This window comes from Octodon degus, unplaced genomic scaffold, assembly GCF_000260255.1.
Source record: "Octodon degus isolate 3935 unplaced genomic scaffold, OctDeg1.0 scaffold00104, whole genome shotgun sequence".
In the NCBI taxonomy this organism is placed as follows: domain Eukaryota; kingdom Metazoa; phylum Chordata; class Mammalia; order Rodentia; family Octodontidae; genus Octodon; species Octodon degus.
The window spans coordinates 4,048,902-4,065,839 of record NW_004524680.1 but is presented as its reverse complement, the minus strand read 5'-3'; the positions used below and the strand labels follow the sequence as shown (position 1 = coordinate 4,065,839).

At 51.7% G+C, this 16,938-nt stretch overlaps 1 protein-coding gene across 2 annotated transcripts in view; it reads right to left on the bottom strand.

Moving 5' to 3' along the window:
- Zc3h3 (zinc finger CCCH-type containing 3) overlaps positions 1-16,938 on the bottom strand; it is a 92,731-nt gene that overhangs the window by 42,436 nt on the left and 33,357 nt on the right. For both annotated transcript variants that reach the window (XM_004638910.3, XM_023723938.1), the window contains exon 4: positions 13,589-13,736. In XM_004638910.3, the coding sequence (XP_004638967.2) occupies positions 13,589-13,736 (148 nt within the window). The remainder of the gene's footprint in view (positions 1-13,588; positions 13,737-16,938) is intronic.

Here is a 16,938-nt window from a genome sequence, read left to right as displayed (position 1 = left end):
TGCCTTAAGGGCAGATCTGGTAAGGCTTGGGGAGCTAAGGATCGAACCATGGTCCCCTCCGCCTGACTGGGTTTGCCCCAGCAGGCGCTTAAACAACTGAGCTAACCTGCAAGCCCCGCTAACTTGTAAAGTTTGGTGGAACAATCCCTAGAAAGTGATGAACAAAGAATGAGGATGAACAAAGAACCTGTTGATCACTTTCGGAGACCAGATGCAAGTGCCTGCAGGAAACTGGCCAGCAGGACCACGAGAGTATGTGCAGTGCACACAGTCTTGGTGCTTGGAGCAAAGCAATGCATGAAATCTGAGGGGCTGCTAAGACTTCAGCGCCTAGAAAAGGTCAAGTTTCTGCTTAAATCCTCCTCACACCCTGAAAGGCAAACCTGAAGCTAAGGGAAATGACCAAGAGTAACACTCTGAAGACTGCGAGGGTCCCACAAATCATGAGAGATGGGCAAGCCAAAGACAAATGACCAATATGTGTATACGAAGCTGAGCCTGACAAAAACTATCAACCAAACTAAAATAAAGCCCAAATGCACCTACCTGCCTCTATTCTGGTGTTCAAGAGTCTGGCAAGACTCAGCTGACAGGACAGGGACTGAAGGCAGACAGCCACCTGCAGGGTATGCCCAGCTTGGCTTTCCTTGACCACTGGACCTACGTAGCACGCAGCCTGCCCTGGCATGATGAATGAGTCTCCCTGGGTTGGACCTCAGAGACAATAAGGGCAGCAGTGTCAAGATCAGACCTGCCATGGAGCCCAGCACTGGGCAAGTTGTGCCTGCCTAACATGCAAGGAGGTGCTCCTCTCTGACAGGTTCAGACCTACTAAGTGCAGACAGTAGAGAAGGGCAAGCCCAGTGGGCCTAAAATGGGTGGTGGGATACAGTTCTGCTCTACCACTCTCTCTGATGACATGAAGGGGCACCACTCAGCAGTACCACCGGGCAGAGGCTGCTCAGTCAGGCCCAGGGCAAGCAGGACCAAGGAGGGATGGGCTCAGCCACACAGCCAACCTCCCCGCAGCTCAGGCACCTTAGCCACATGCTACGCAAACACCCCGCCCCCCTGTGAGACCCCACAGTCTCGGGCATCCCTCCAGGTCCCTGACCAACCTCAAGGTAGACCCGAACTCTTGGAGTTCCCGCCCCACCCAGCCCCACCCTCACCAACCCAGAGAGGAGGAGAAGGCCATAATTTACGGCCCCCGCCTATGCTTTATGGCTTTCTTAATTCGGCTCCTGCTACTATTAATGTAGTTAATGCTGAGATTATATCTATTTTCTGGCGTCAGGCAGTGATTTATTCAAGCCATTTTTCCGGTGGAGGCTCCCACGCTGTTAAATCAAGTGCCTTGCCAATTAAGTGCTGACTTGGGAAGTGGACGCAATCTTAACAGACATCCCACCGCAAATTACACCAAGGGCTGCTGGCTCTGGGGAGTGGGCGGGCAGCCACAGGCACCCTGCTGACTTAGGAAAAGCCAGCCAAACAGGCCTGGCCAACAGTGGCTCAGCAGGAGCTGGGGCCCCCTACCCTCCGCTGCTGGAGTCCTGGGTCTGTCCCTGACATACAGAGATCTCTTGAACTGTCGTTTTAACCAGCAACATTTCCAATGCAAGTTATACCTCAGGCTCCTCAGCCAGGCCCCAGGTATACACGGAACAGCTGGAGACTTCAAGCATCTCGGCAGGCCTGGGGTAGATGTAGAAGACAGAAGTCTTCAGAGCTGGGGGCATGAAGCCCCCTGCAGGTACCCAGCAGGCAGAGACCCTCTACCACCAACAGCCTGCACCCTGTGGGCTAGGGAGAAGACAGTCTCTAAAGTCTCATGTCCAAAAACACACAGAGCAATACAAGGGGGACAGTAACAGACAGAAGGTACAGAGTAGAATAGGGAAAGACAGGCCAAAGGAAGGACCTCACCCCAAATTCCTGAAGACCCAGTGTCCTGTGAGTGCCTCAGTGCCCCCTGGAAGAAGCCTCATTTCCTCTTTCATAGAATCATCGTCAACCAAGCCACCACCATCCCTGAGCACCTCAGTACCCAGCGTGGCACAGTGGGGCCCAGGGCAAGCCCACTGGGGCCCTGGATGAACTATGGGCACAAAGCCTTTTGGCTGTAGTTCTGGAAACACTGATGTCCCGAGCCCTGTCCCCAGCAGTGCTGTGCTCCCCAGGTTCTGGCGCAAGGCTGCGCCCCCCCCCCAACCCAGCCAGTAAAGGGCTATCAGCTGCAGGACTGATATATGTGAGGAATTAGATGTGATATTGATCATTTGAATAATACTTTACTACTGCCTCTAAAACCAGGGTAAAAGTGGCATTTAAAACGGTATTTAATGGTGTAAGGCACCTGAGTGGTGCTGACTGACAAGAATGTTACGTCTCTTGCCATCAGGATGGTGTCTCCAGCATTCTCTGTTCTGTGTTTTCAGAACCAGCCACCCCTCCACACACACTGGGCTCTTGGCACCAACTGCTATCACACACAGGACTGCTACTGGCCAGGTGGTATCGAGGGCCTGGCACACAGACACTCCCAGACTGAGGGCAACTGTCCAGGGACTGCATGGGAGAAACTTAACAGGACCTCCCGATGGGACACCCGCTTGCTCTGTTGCCAAACTCATGAGGCAAGTCCGTGTGGGTCTGTACACTCAAAGGGGCAAGGAGGGAGGCCTCAGATAGTGTGCAGGGAATCTGCTCCTCTGATGGCCAGCCCTTGGTTTCTGACCGCCTGGTAGCATACCTCCAAGAACATCTCCCCTGACCTGTGCACAGGGCCACAGCACCATAGTGCAGTGTGACACACAGGTAGAGAATATGACAGCCCACTAGGCAAGGAGCAGAGCAGAGCAGAGAGGGCCCGCTACCAAACAACACAGCTGCAGAGCAGAAGCAGGAACAGAGAAAACAGAAACAAGGAAAAGACAGACACACACAGAGGAGACGGGCAGGACAAAGTGCACCGAGCCAGACCCAGCAGACACACAAGAAAGCGGCGGTCACAGGGCCAGGAGGGGTCAGCACAAGGTAAGAGTCCAGAGCAGAAAGCAGGTGCAGGCACTGGCTTTGGCAAGCCTGCTGCTCCCCACCACCTCAGGAGCCTTCACCAGCCCACCTAGCTCCAGAGCTCCACGGGTGGTACGGTGGGCGCAGGGAGCAGGCCTTTTCCTGAGATGGGCCAGGTAGGGTCTGTACCTGCCCTGCCTTCATTGTCACAGGGCCACTCACGAAGCCACTCCATAGCCAAGACCTCGACCCTACCCGCTGGGCTAATCCTTGCCCCTGGCCTGCCTCTTCCTCTAAGCCCCTCTAGTGGTCTCACCAAAGCTACTCCAGCCGTGCCATCAGCCCCCTGAAGCTGCTGGAGGGAGCCAACTCTTGGGGAAGTTAGGGGGAGCTCATGAGGACAAAATTCAGCCCTGCTCCTCTAGACACCTATGCAACCTTGGGAGGTAGCTGATGTTAGCTCAGGCACTGCTTCATTGGAAACAGGGTCCTGCCTCCCTGGAGGACTCTCAGTCCGCAAGGTGCTTGTCCTGGCCACTGGGCCATCCTGGAGCGCTGCGCCAAAAGCTGCTCCCCTAGGTGGGGACAGATTGGGCAAAGAAACATATCTGCACTCAGAAACCCCTACTGACTCCTTGCTCTGACACCAGGGGGTCCTGGGGAGGACTGCAACTTGCCCGCAACACGTCTGTGGGTGTCATGGTGGCAGGCATGCTCTGCTTATCAGTTAGGGCCAATGGCCAAGAGGCTGAGCCTGAGCAGGCAGTGGTCCCTTCTCAAGGGCCTGAGTCCTAGCCCAGCTCTCCCCTGACCTATCAGCCAGGAAGGCTGGGCTTTTGATCTCCAAGAAAAAGCTGCCTCCCTTATTCTAGACAAAATGCTGGAGGACTGAGGAGTCTCTCACAGGCAGCTCACACCCTAGCAAGCTGGCTCTCCTCCCTACCCCTCCCTGAAAGGCCGAGGGAGGGCTTGGGGTTCGGGCTACCCACAGAGGCAGAGACAGCAGGCATCCAGCTCAGGACACTGACTCAGCCCTGTGGCTCCAGCACTACCAAAGGCCTGAGCTGAAAGGCCTGCCTGCCTCAAACAGACAGAAATAAATAAATAACCAAGGTGCGCTTTGAAATGACTTCCAAATTAAGAGTTGCATCCGTGCTGTCAAGCCCCTGCTAGTAGCTTCTATGGAACCTCCCGTGCAAAAACGTATCTCAGCCCATTTATTAGAATGATGAAGGCAAAGGGATCTAAAAATTGCACTCCTTCCTTAATGAGCAGCCGAAGGGATCGGTAAGCATAATTTCAGAGGCCAGTAATATTTTATATAATCGCCGAGTGGTTTAAATTGAAAACCCCCAACTGAATCAATATTTACTGCATTGAAACGAAATGAATAGTAATAAGTCACTAAGCTCCCTGTCCTGTTTCATAAAATAAAAAATTATAAAAATGAGCACAGGCGCAGGGAGGCCATCACATTAACTTTTACAGCACTTGGGGAGCCGTAACCGCCTGTTCTCATAAAATAAAATTCTAAAAAACCTACCAGAAGAGACCTGCCTGAGCACCACGTGGGGAAGGGGCAGAGTGAAAGGGTTCTGGAGTCATCCCCCAGGGCCTTCCCCAAGTCAGGGTGGGCCTCAATATTGCTGTTTGTAGGCTAACCATGCCCTATACTTCCCCAGATTCTTCTACAGAGGTCAGTGGAGGCTGTCATCTTTAGACAATCCTGCCCCCCATGGTCCTGTTTTAGTCTCTACTTGTTTTCTCAAGTCCTAGAGTATCAGAATGAAAGAACAGCCCTGGCATTAGGGACAGATGATGGCCAAGACAGACATGAGGCAAGAGAGGGACAAGTGAGTGGGTTGAAAGAAGAGACCCAGAAAATGTCCCCTGAAGTGCAAACATATCCCTATGCAAACCAGGAGGCTAAGGTCCCCAAGCAGACCACAGAGGACTAGGTGGCAGGGTTTAAAGAACAGTGGCATGGGCAGGCAGCAGATCACTGTCAGCTACACTGGAGCTGTTGGGTTGTGCAGGTATGCAGGTGGCTCAGGGTCCTCTGCTAAACACAGAGCAGAGGCTGAGGGTGGGGGTGGGGCTGTGGATGCCACCACAGGCAGACACATAGGGGATGACAGCTACAGGGCCACAAGCCCCCTATGTTCACAGTGGGACTACTGCATACAAAAGAACAGGGGTACACCCAGAGGAGGTACTTGCAAGGGAAAGAAGGGGCATGTAGCTTTAAAAATCTATATGCATTCCTGCAATCCAAGAACAAGAAGACAAACCACCATTTAAAACATAAGCACAAAACACTTGAATGGATCTTTCATCAGGGAAGAAAACGGCCTTGAAGTGGGCTATGAATGTGCTTGACATCACTGGTCACCAGGGGATACAGTGAGACGCTGACACCAGTGTGGGAATTAAAAAGATGATGACGCCAAGCACAGTGAGAACAGAGACAGTCCCACTGCCCTGGGACACGGCTGAGTATTGCATATAAAGCTCCCTACAAGCCAGCACTCCCACACCCAAGTGAACAAACACGCCAGTGTATCAGGCGCTCAGTAATTCACACGCTTCCCAGCTTGGAAACAGCCTAGATGTCCACTGAAGAGGGCTAACACACCAGCATGGAACACGCTGGGCCACTCCTCGGCAACAAGTGTCTCATGGCCGCACGACAGGACAGAGCGTGAATCAGGTTATGGTTAACCGTACGTGCTGCTCCAGAGCAAGCAGACACAGTGCAGAAGGTCAGATAGGGGCTGCTGAGGGCTAGGGACTCAGATAAAAAGGGTCAAGAGACACTGAGCCCGGGCCACAGGAGCGCACCAGTATAAACATCTGTCCAGACTCACAGACTCAGATCCTTAGACTTCTACAGTACATCAAATATAAATTTTATCTAAAGAACCATGAACGGGAGCCGGGGAGATGGCTCAGTAGAATAAGCGCTTCCTTCACAAGCGCAAGGGCCTGAGTTCAATCCCACATTCCGCAAAAAAAAAAAAAAAAAAAAAGAAAGAAATGTGGAAATCTAGTTGGTAGGCTCGCTTCCCATAGCATCAGTTTGTGCTTGTGAGCACAGACCTAGACCACACCATAAGACAAGAACATGAGGGGGCCAACACGCAGGACAACCTCTCTTTGATGACCCCATCAGCAGCTTGGTTCTCCCAGAATCCCCAGTGCTGGACACTACCACCTCTGTCCTCTTGGCCTTGGTGAAGTCAGGAGATCCCTGCACTTAGGGTCCCTTGCATCCACATCTTCTGATCTGGGGCAACAGCCTCTGCACGTGTCCATTAGGTATCTTATGTTGTATCCCCGCACTGAGGAAACAGGACCAAGCAGGACTATTACGGGTCTCAAGCCACCCCCAGGCAGTACCAGGACCCAAAGTGGGCAGCCACAACTCCCAAATACTCCTCCCATCACGAGCAGCACCACCCACCTGGCTGGACATCCCCTGTATTCTACCTACGCCTGCAGACCTCCTCCACACTGTGGGAACCAGGCAAGGAATCAAGCTACAGGACACTCAGGTAAGAGTGACAGGTACAGAAGAAGGGAAGAAGGGGAACGGGGACAGGGTTTACTGGGACTGTGCCTGAACGAGGTGGGGCTCTGTGGTACAAATGCAAAGCACACCACCTTGCTCAAGCCATACAAATGACCTTCATGAACCCTCAGCAGACAGGTGTACCACTAAGCCCAAAGCAGCAAATGGTGAGGGACTCTGCAGAGGAGGCCCCCAGCACAGAGAAAAGTCTGAAAGGAGAACTGGGTGTCCCGGACTCTGGGAATAAGAAGACATGGAGGCTTAAGGTCAATGGCACTGGCCAGTCCCAGATATGTCCTGCCATAAGGGCCCTGAATGCTTCCTCTCTGTCCCACACAGCTAGATATTTAGGGTCCCTACCTCACCTAAAGAATCTGCTGAGTGATCCCAAAGGCTAGCTTTTTCCTGGACAAAAAGTGACAAGTGGTGCTAAGGAAAGAGGGTAAAAAGAAAGTGGCGGCCCTGTGTTAGCCTCAGCCTCGGCTCCAGGGCCCCAGCAATCCTGCCTACTCTACTTCCTAGAAGCTTCACGGCCAGGCACCTGCTCCCTGCACACAAAGCCTCTGAGATGATGACTCCTCAGGACTACAAGACAATTCCTACATTTGACCCACCACGCTCATGACTTGGTGTCTCTAGGTACTGTGCCCACACAGCAGAGCCAGCAATAGCCTCCCCAAGACCCTGGAAAATAGGTGTCATGCAGGGCATCCAGCAGTGACATGGTGGCACACACCATGATCTCACATAGCCCCAGCCAATTTCAGCCAGAAAGCCCTTCGCAGCAGAGCAAGCACTCTAGGCAGAAGGCCAGAGACTCAGGCCAGGCCAGCTCCCCAATCAGAAGAAAGTAAGACAATCTGACTGCCTCTATGGCAGCATTTTCTGAACTGCAGCTCCCTGGCCCTGCAGACTGGACCTACAATAGGCACCCCGGATGGCACCAACACTAACACTCAACATACAGACAGGGGAAAGGCTCCCCTTACTTCTACATAGGCACTTTCATTTTTATAGAATCAATTCAAAATTCTATTAACCCAAACTAGAAATGCTAATCCTATTTGTTTGTTTCTTCTACTACCAAGAACTGAACCCAGGACTTACACTGAGCTACATCCCTAGCCCTTTTTAAAAGTCTTTTTTGAGGCTGGGGAGATAGCTCAGTAGAATAAGCACTTGCCTGGCAAGTGCAAGGACCTGAGTTCAATCCCCGGTTCCACTTCTGCCAAATTAAAAAAAAAAAAAAAAAAAAAAAAAGTCTTTTTTGAGTCAATATCAGTAGTTTGCTAAGTTGCCTGGGCTGGGCTCAAGCAACTGAATTCTCAGGTTCTAGATATGTGCCGCCCATTATTCTTGAGCACGTTCATAGATGCGCAGCACTGTCCGTGGTCTGGAGTTCCTCTGAGTTTGAACTACTCATGAACAACGCTATCACTAGGCCCCAAGCCACCAGTCAGAGCTCTGGGGCCCAGAGAAAACCAGTGCAGGGAATAGCAGGGCTCTGATACACTCACTTTGGCCTTCTGGGCAAAGCCCCCAACATCTGAGAGATGGGGGAAAACATTCCTTGGAGCTGCACACAGTATTACAGCCCCAGAGTCTCAGAGAAGTGCAGGTTGCAGTACGGCTACCTTGTAGGCTGCTCTAACCTGGGAACAGGGACATAGCCTGAGTCCTGGTGCTCAACTATAGCCCAGGAACAGGCCCATAGGTCCTCCCTCCACACCTATCTCTCCTGGTCTCTACCTTCTCAGCAGACAATCTAGCCTTTTCTGGGACCACAGAAAGGTCCCTGCCTCTAGAGAGGCCACTTGTGAGCCTTCCAGAACTCTCCATCCTGAGCAGGTCTCAGGGGTCTCACGGCAGTAGCCATTCATAAAATCACCTACCTCATCTGTCCACACGCTGACTACCACCCCTGCTGGGAGACCTGCTGCTCAGGTACCAGGGGGTCTCTAACCTAACACACCCACATTCCCCTGGTGTCTGAGACTATCGCCTACTAGCTCTAACAAGGCCCCAGCCTAGGCTGAACCAAGTAGGGCCTCTGCGCAGGTCTAGGATGTGTGTGTACATGGAGGGCATGAGTCAAGCCTTTCCAAAGCAGCACATAACAAGCCCCAGCATGGGTTATGGCAGAAGCAACCCTGGAGAAAAAAGGATACTTTCTTCTCCCTTTCTCTCCTCCTTCTTCTTCTTCCCCCTCCCTCCTTACCTACCTTCCCCCTCTCCCTCTCTTCTTGCCCAAAATACAGTGAGATTCCCTTCCCCCATAAACTAGAATCAAGTCCCCACATGGGATCTGTCAACACCCTGATCTGAGGCTTCTGGTCTCCAGAACCCTAAGAGGTAATGGTCAGTGGCACTTTAATATGGAAGCCCTGGCAGCCCAATTGACTAAGACAGTCCCCACACCAAAGACTGGACGGGAGGCCGAGCAGGGCGGGGGCTGATGTCTGCTCATTAAGGAGATGTGCACACAGGAAGAAGCACGGGAACCGGGACTACTGCAGCGGGGGTGCCTCCCATCCTGGGCTGCATCTTCTTTAATGAGACATCACTTTGGAGAAGCATTCTGGAGCCTTTCAAAATCTCAGCCTAAACCTCATCAAACTGCACAGAGATTACTTAAGATTTACCACATAGACACAAAATAAAATAAAATAAGGCAGCCCAGCAAGCAGCAGCCCTGTGACAGGACCATTTGTAGTTGGGATGGAAAAGCCTCCTGATTCATCTGCTTAAGCACAGCGGCTTCTGTTTATTTCACACTTTAATGTCATATGAATTTGGAAAGAGAAAAAAAGTGACAGGAAGTTTAAGGATATAAGTCACATTTCAGCTTCAGTTCAGATTAATGAACTTGCTGGGAGCTGGCAGGGGCACAGGCAAATCCACAAATCTTAGAACAACAAAAAAATTAACTCCTTGCTTGGCATGAGTCTTCCCCCTGGGGAGAGGCTCCTCCAGGACCCTCTGCTGACCTTCTGCCCTTGTACCTTGAGACCCAGATTACCTGCTGCATCTGGGCTGGACCGCCTGGGGTTAGGAGGTGTGCAGCCATGGGAGGGGAGAAGGGGTACAAAGCAGCCTGTGCACTGGTTCCTGGAACCCATCCTGTCCACCTCCCCGAAGATAAAACAGGTTATACATGCAGGGGAGAAGCAACCCAGAAGCGGGCAGCATGCAGCCAGCATGACTCGGTTACCCTCTGCCCAGCGCTCAAGCAGCCCAAGGGCCAAGAGCCATGACACCATACATCCTGCTCCTCAGGGCAAAGTTCTGCCCCAGAATGGCTGCAGTTCCTTCACTGCCTTGTTCTACTGATTCTGGCCTCAATGCACTCACCTGTCCTGGGCAGCAGGTGACCTTGTCTGCGAAGGCCTGGCTGGCACAACCATCTCCTCAGAGACCCTCACCAGAAGGCTCAAAAGACCCAAGAGCTTTGCTCTGTGGCTCCTGGCCTTCTGCTGAACAAGGACAAGCACTGACCAGACAACAGAACCTGACCACCTGGAGGACAGCCATACCCCTGCATCCTTGTCCCTCCATGTCCAGCCCAAGAATATCAGTGGCAGGAATGAGATGGCCATCTCCCACCCAAGTCTGACAGTAAAATCACCTCATAGGGCAGAAAAGTATACCCAGTGATGGCGGCCAACGGCAGCGGTCTCACTGAGTCTCAAGCGTTGGTGCTGCCTGTGGGTTCTGGAAAAGAACATTCTGGTACTTCCAGAAGGAGAACAGGAAAATCACCCTGTGCCTTCTTCCCAAAACAGAAGCAGCATTAACAGTCCAGGCTGCTAAGGCCCTCCTGCCTCCCCAGCAGAACAAGAGCTGCAGAGGGACCGGACCTGAGGGCTCTGTAGCAATGGCCAGGGGCAGGGTTGGGGTATGAATCCTGCCATGCAGCAGGGAATGACAGGAAGGGAGCGGTGTGAAGGAAACCTGGGGCAGGACAAGGAAGACTGCCACAGAGGCCCAGAGGAGCTCCAGAGGACCTGCCCACGTTCACACAGACGGCACTACTACTTCTCTGTCCTCTCTTCAGTCTCCATCATTCTAGGCTCTTCACCAGACTCCAAGCCTGGCAGCCTTCCCCCAAAGATGACAGGGACATGCCAAGAACACCCGGCTCTTTGGTGGGGCTCAACTGAATACAACCTGCCAAGAAGCCCTGCTCAGGATCTGGACAACTGACAGTCCCTAGGCAGTAGACTTAGGGACTTTAGCCCAGCCTAGACACTAAGAGCCTTTCTGCCACTCAGTTGCCCATGGCTTCCGTATTTACCACCTGTTCTCTCTGCCACCTTGAAGAAAACAGATTCTTTTTCAAGCACAGATCAGAAAAACTGAGGCTTTGCAAAGAAAAGGCATGCCCCTGGCCACTCAGCCCACTGGGGCTTCCCTGTTCCCTGGAGTGGTCCAACCTCCAACCACAGGCAAGGTGTGCAAAGGGTGGGCAAAAGCTGTCCCATACCCCCACTATCACTTGGCACCCTACTGCACCTCCCACATGTGTCTGCCAGTCTCCAAATCTGCCCAATGAGGCTTCCAGAATGCCCACCAATCCCTATAGGACCATATTCCCTCCCATGGTGGGGGAAAGAGCGGGGGAACCGAGGGAAGTCTGGTGGGAAGCCCCATATTCTTGCCATTGGGGCAGCCCTTAGTCTGTGGTAGCCTGGATCCAGCCAATTGTTCCTATTGCTGACAGAGAAAATGGGCTTGTGGTGGGGCTGAGGTCACAGTACATGCAAGTGGCCTCTGGCTCCGACGGGACAAAGTTGGCAGGGAGGCAGGCACCAGCTCAGCTACTGTCCCAGAGACAGGCCCTTTCTGCTGCCTCAACAAGCCAGGCACATGCAGTCAACAGCAGGCTGGGCAGCTGGCTGGCGGCCACTCTGCTGAGCCAGCAGCCACACCAGTGCATCAGTAACCTTGGGCCTGGGAGGCCCAGTGTATTGCAACTGCCATTCTTGACAGGCTCTCCTGAGACCTGCAGCCCTCAGCTCAGCTCCCCATATCTTTATGCCCCCACAGGTCCCGGGTACCCCACAAGGGTCTGGACAGGACCAAGGAAAGACAGTCAGGAAAGGGCCTCCCACACACCTTCAGCTGCCACACCCATCTTGGGTCAGCGTCCCTGTGGTTCCACTCATAGGGAAGTGCTCAGGCCACCACCATAGCCAGGCCACTGACAATGGACTTGAACTGCCTAAGGGCAGCACCTTTCCTGCCCAACCACACTCATGGTGTAACCACACCAGGCATCACCTTTGAAAGAAAGGGAGACTAGAAAGAACAGACTGGCTGAACTGGCTGCTTCTTGCCTTGTGGACAGCACACAGCCCTGCAGCACACTACACAGTGCCCACTGGGCTGGACCTCTTCAGCATCAGCTCTTAGGGTACACTGGCTACCTGTCTCCTCTGGGACTCTCTCGACCCACTAGAGTCTGGGTACTGACCCTGTAATGGTCCCAACCTGGGATCTCCTTGCCCTTGGAGGCAAGAGGGAGAGATACACTAGGTCCCCCAGGCCTACCTCAGGCTCCAAGCTAGGCTCTGGGAGAGGAGGGACATCAGGCCAAATGCTGACTACAGGAAGGGGAGGTTCTTAGGAGCCAAGAATCAATAAATCTGAACCTCATTCATGATGATCTGGGGCTCTTATTAAGTAAATTAATTTAAGTTAATTTAGCTCGATCATGACTCCCGATCACAGTGATTTAGTGAAGGGGAAATTGCATTAGGAAAGGCCATGCTCACCAGATAGAGGAACGGAAGAAAATTAGATCCACTTAGCAATGTGAATTAATATGGAAATAGCAGGTGTAAATTTAACCTTATCGAGAGAGTAAAAATTATCTTCATAAATTTGTAGAAATAGCCCCCAAGATGCTTATAAATCTATTTAAAACAAAAATATTACCAAAAGTGCAGTAAAATTAATTTAAAATATACTTCTAGCTATTGCCTCCAGAACAGTCAGCAACAGAGGCAACCCTAGTGTGGCCTGCCGTGAAAGAAGAGGTGGTAGGCCTCAGACAGACGAGCCAGGTAGGCTCACCTGCCACAGGCCACAGGGCCAAGCTATGTGGTATCCACACGGCCTGATAGAGCCCCAGTAGCTACCTCAGGCCTGCAACTGTCCGGTCAGCAGCAGAAACAATGGCGAGGCAGCTACTATCCACAGGTAGCAGGCCCCTGGATGTGCCCCACGGCCTGGGAGGCTTACCCTGTGATCTCTGGCTCCTGTGGCTCCACTAAGACTGAGCTCTCCCACTGCCCACAGAGCTGCCACCCCTCCCCAGAACTAGAGGTGAGAAATCTCTGGCTTGGTAAAGGAAGAGGCCCTTACCAGCTTCCTGGAATCCAGAGCTTGGGCCATCTCCATCAGTGGGAGTCAGAGCCTTCCCAAAAGGGGCCCCCAGAAGGCAGGTACAGAATACTCCTCAGAGAGGATGCCCCCTCCCTACTGTTCTCAGGCACAACAGCCACTGGAAGGCCAGCATGCACTGAGGACAGAATTGCAAGAAGTGGCTCAGACTGGATGAGCAGGAGCCCCAAATTACTACCCCAACTATGCATATATTGGTGACTTCTAGAAAGCCTGCTCATTAGTTTCTAACCCCTGGATGACCAGAGGCAATTCATCATGGGGGCCCCAACTATATGAGTGGTGCTGCTTCTGCAGTACATGAGCCCCCACCAGCTAACAGGCTTGCTAACAATAGCAGTGAGTATACATTTGCATGCAAGTGCAAATGCACCTAAGCGCCTCCATGTACACGATATGTGCTGGCTGACTATATATCTGGTGTACCAACAGCTGAATAGAATAATTAGGCTGTTTGCCAGCTAACATGCTGGATACCGCACAGTTCCCAGGGACAGGACTGATTCCTACATCCATCAGGTCCCAATTTGCTGTCCATGATATACAGAAAGCCTGATGCCCAGGACCTCAGGAGTTTGGACAAGATCTTCCTACCTGGATAGTGAGAGCCGCCGGGCCCGCCAGGAGGGCAGAGAAAAGGGTGGGGTGCAGACAGGAGAAGCTGGAGTCTTCTTGACAATGCGGTAGCGGGTCTTGATCACTTTGCTGGTAGGTGGAGTCCGCAGGGTGTGTGTGTTGGACACTGTAGAGAAAACCCAAGGCACATGCAGGGGTCAGAGAGGCCAACCATGGCAAGGCCGGTGAGGAGGCCCTCAAAGCTGGCCTCTCTGATACCTCCTCTGCAAGTAGAGAACTCCATCACCTCCCACCTGAGCCCATCACGTGCGCATGTGTGCGTGTGCACGCGCGCGCGCACACACACACACACAGAGCTGGGAGCACGCTCAGAGCTGGCTACTGTAGCTGTCAGGGCCGGGGAGATGGCTCAGTGGAGTAAGTGCTTGACTGGCAAGCGCTGGGGCCTCAGTTCAATGCCTAGTTCCACCAAAAAAAAAAAAAAAAAAAATCAGAACTTCATTTTTTTTAATATTTATTTTTTTTATTGAGAAATAAATATGAATGAGTTTCACAGCTGATTAATAGGACAGTTTTGATAGTCAATACACTGTACATTGTTATCTTCTTAGTAGTTATCCACAGTACAAGAAGCAGACAGAATATTCTGTCCAAACACTGTTAGTACACCTCTTTCTTCTCATTGAGTTAAGCGAAAGTAGCTATAAATTTATCCTATTTTGTATATATAAATACAAAATGATCTTTCCTTTGCATCTTTTTTTTAATTTTAATTTTAATTTTTTTTTGTCCTGTCAGAGCAGAACCTCATTTAAATCAGCAGCACTGGGGGTCTCCTCCTTGGGCCGGGGAGATGGCTCAGTGGAATATGTGCTTCCTTGGTAAATGCAAGGGTCTGAGTTCAATCCCCAGTTCCACCAAAACAAAACAAAAAAATGATATACATGCCAAAACTTCATTAAAAAATTAGAAGTTTACTGTAGCTGTCAGAAGAGCAGGGTCCAGACCCTATATATCCTCATGGCTGCCTGACAGGCCAAAAAGGGACACTGAGTGATTGCCCTCACAGGAAGCAAGAAGCCCAGCAAGGCAGGCCCTGGCTGACTAGGCTTCGTGGGCGAGCACCCACACTAGGAATCCTCGGACCTCAAATTCCATGCTGGGCCCAGAAAGCTAGTGCCAGGGGAGCCCCTGCCTTGTCCCTGCACACACGAGAGGGACACTGAGCGCTCACCTCTTCTTCTTGGTACTACCCCACTCTGGTGCCAGACAGATTTATGTGTTTAATCACTGTTTTCATAACATTCTGTAGGATGATATCCACAACTGCTTTCTCGCTGAATGTGTCATGCAATTAGTAGGGATCTGCTCTGGCTCAGTTCCTTTCCACTTGATAGCCAGCAATTTCTCTACAGCTTCGAGGAACGTGTCTAATTGCCCAACTTTCATAATGTACAGCTCTAACTGCCCAGATAATTAAAGCTAACACGGCCACCTCTCATGCTTGCATCCTCCAAGTAGAAGCCGCTGCCCAGCCCTCCCAGGTGGCATCTGCTCCCTTCCAATCTACACACAGCTTCCTCCTGCCCTGGGGATCCTTGTCTGCCCCCTGAGCTCTCAATACTATACACCCATACGATCAGGAGCTGGAAGCTCTGAAGACTCCTCACCCAGAGGCCGGTACAACAGACCTCTCATAGCCCAGCCTCCTAGACAACACCTTGGCCATCAGTCCTCAGAGATGAGACCTCAACACCACCACACTTCTACACACAAAGCAAGAAACACAACTGCCCATCCCTGTCCATATGTTGGCAAGAGCCCCACCTTCAGATGTCCCTCACATCTACTGGGTTCTCCATTAGCCCACATGTTGGGCAAGACAGGAATACAAGGCCAAAGTCCTCCTGAGAGTCCCCAGAGCCTAGCTAGCCCAAAGAGTCTGCCACAAATACAGACCCTTGAGGGGATGGACTGTAGGCTGTATATGTTCAACCTGAGTCAGGGGGAATGGGGCTCAGTACAAAGATCACTGCTGGCCCCAAAGACTAAAGATAGGAACCAGAGGCCAAAGCAACATCTGGATGACAGCTGCCATCAAACCCCAGTAACAGGTCCCCCTTTCAATCTCTATTCTTAGTTCTGTCCCTACTCCATCTGTCTCTCTGTCCTTCTGAGCCTCCTTTGAGCCTCCCTGGTCCTCCTGTGTGATCAAAGCAGATCTTTAGCTCTTCTTACTTCTACCTCCCAACACACTTGGGATACAGGGGAAGCCTGGTATACAGTGGGCATCAATAAATAAATGTTTGTTGAATTGAATTTTCAAGGTCTTACAAGCAAAGAGAGTCCAATGAAAATCAATAGTAGCTTGTTCCAACTAAGAGCCAGCAAACACAAGACACCTTAGGTTATCAATAACCCTGGGCTGACCTCATTGCCTGGAAGCCCTGGTCCAGTTGGGCAGCATCTGTAGGGGGTGTGTCTATAAGAACAGAGCTCAGACCTCCACCTGCCATCCCCAACCCAGTGTTCACTTTTGCAGAGAAGCTTCAGGCCACTCACTTGCCAACCTGCAGCCACTCTGACCATGTCCTGCTGGTTTCCCAGGCTGCTCATAGCTGCCACTAGGATGCACATTCCAGAGCCATGCACACCCCTCATGGAAGGAGCAGGGATTTGTGTTACCCTGGAGCCTGGACCAGGGAGCCCAGAGATCTGGCTGGACTCCACTCCCATTTCCCAACAGGACACAAGGTCCTTTTAGCTAAAATCACCTTCCAGTGACGTCAGTCCACAGAAAGCAGCTACTTCCTCTTCCAGGAAGATCCCTTCACCCACTGCTCACAGCACAGCTCCTATCTAGCAAGGTCAGCTTGAAGGAAACAACAGCACCAAGGCTGAGGTCTGGAGCCTCCCTACACTCCTGCCCACTGATGAGCCCTAGCAGTAAGACCTTCTGCCTACAACAGCTGCAATTTCCTAACTTTCTGTATCTTATATATTTAGTGCCCAATTATCACACCAACAAAATACAAGAGAACAAGTAGGTTACCTTTTAGAAGATGACCTCTTATCACTGCTCAAGGGACAAGATGCTTCCCATACCTTCCCTACGGTGAAGTCTAAGGGTAGGGACTCCTAGACAGCAGGATGTAGTCCATGCCACTGCCAAGTGGGGTCACAACCCCCACATGTACCTCTCTATGCAACTCATATCACCATCTGTCCTGGATGTGCTCCTGACAATAACCTGACAGGTACAGCTGAACAGGCAGACATGAGGACTGAAATGCAACCAGTATGAGCAAAGGCTCCTAAGGCTGTGCTTGGTGCACAGTAACCCAGAAAGGCATGCTAAAGAGAGGCCA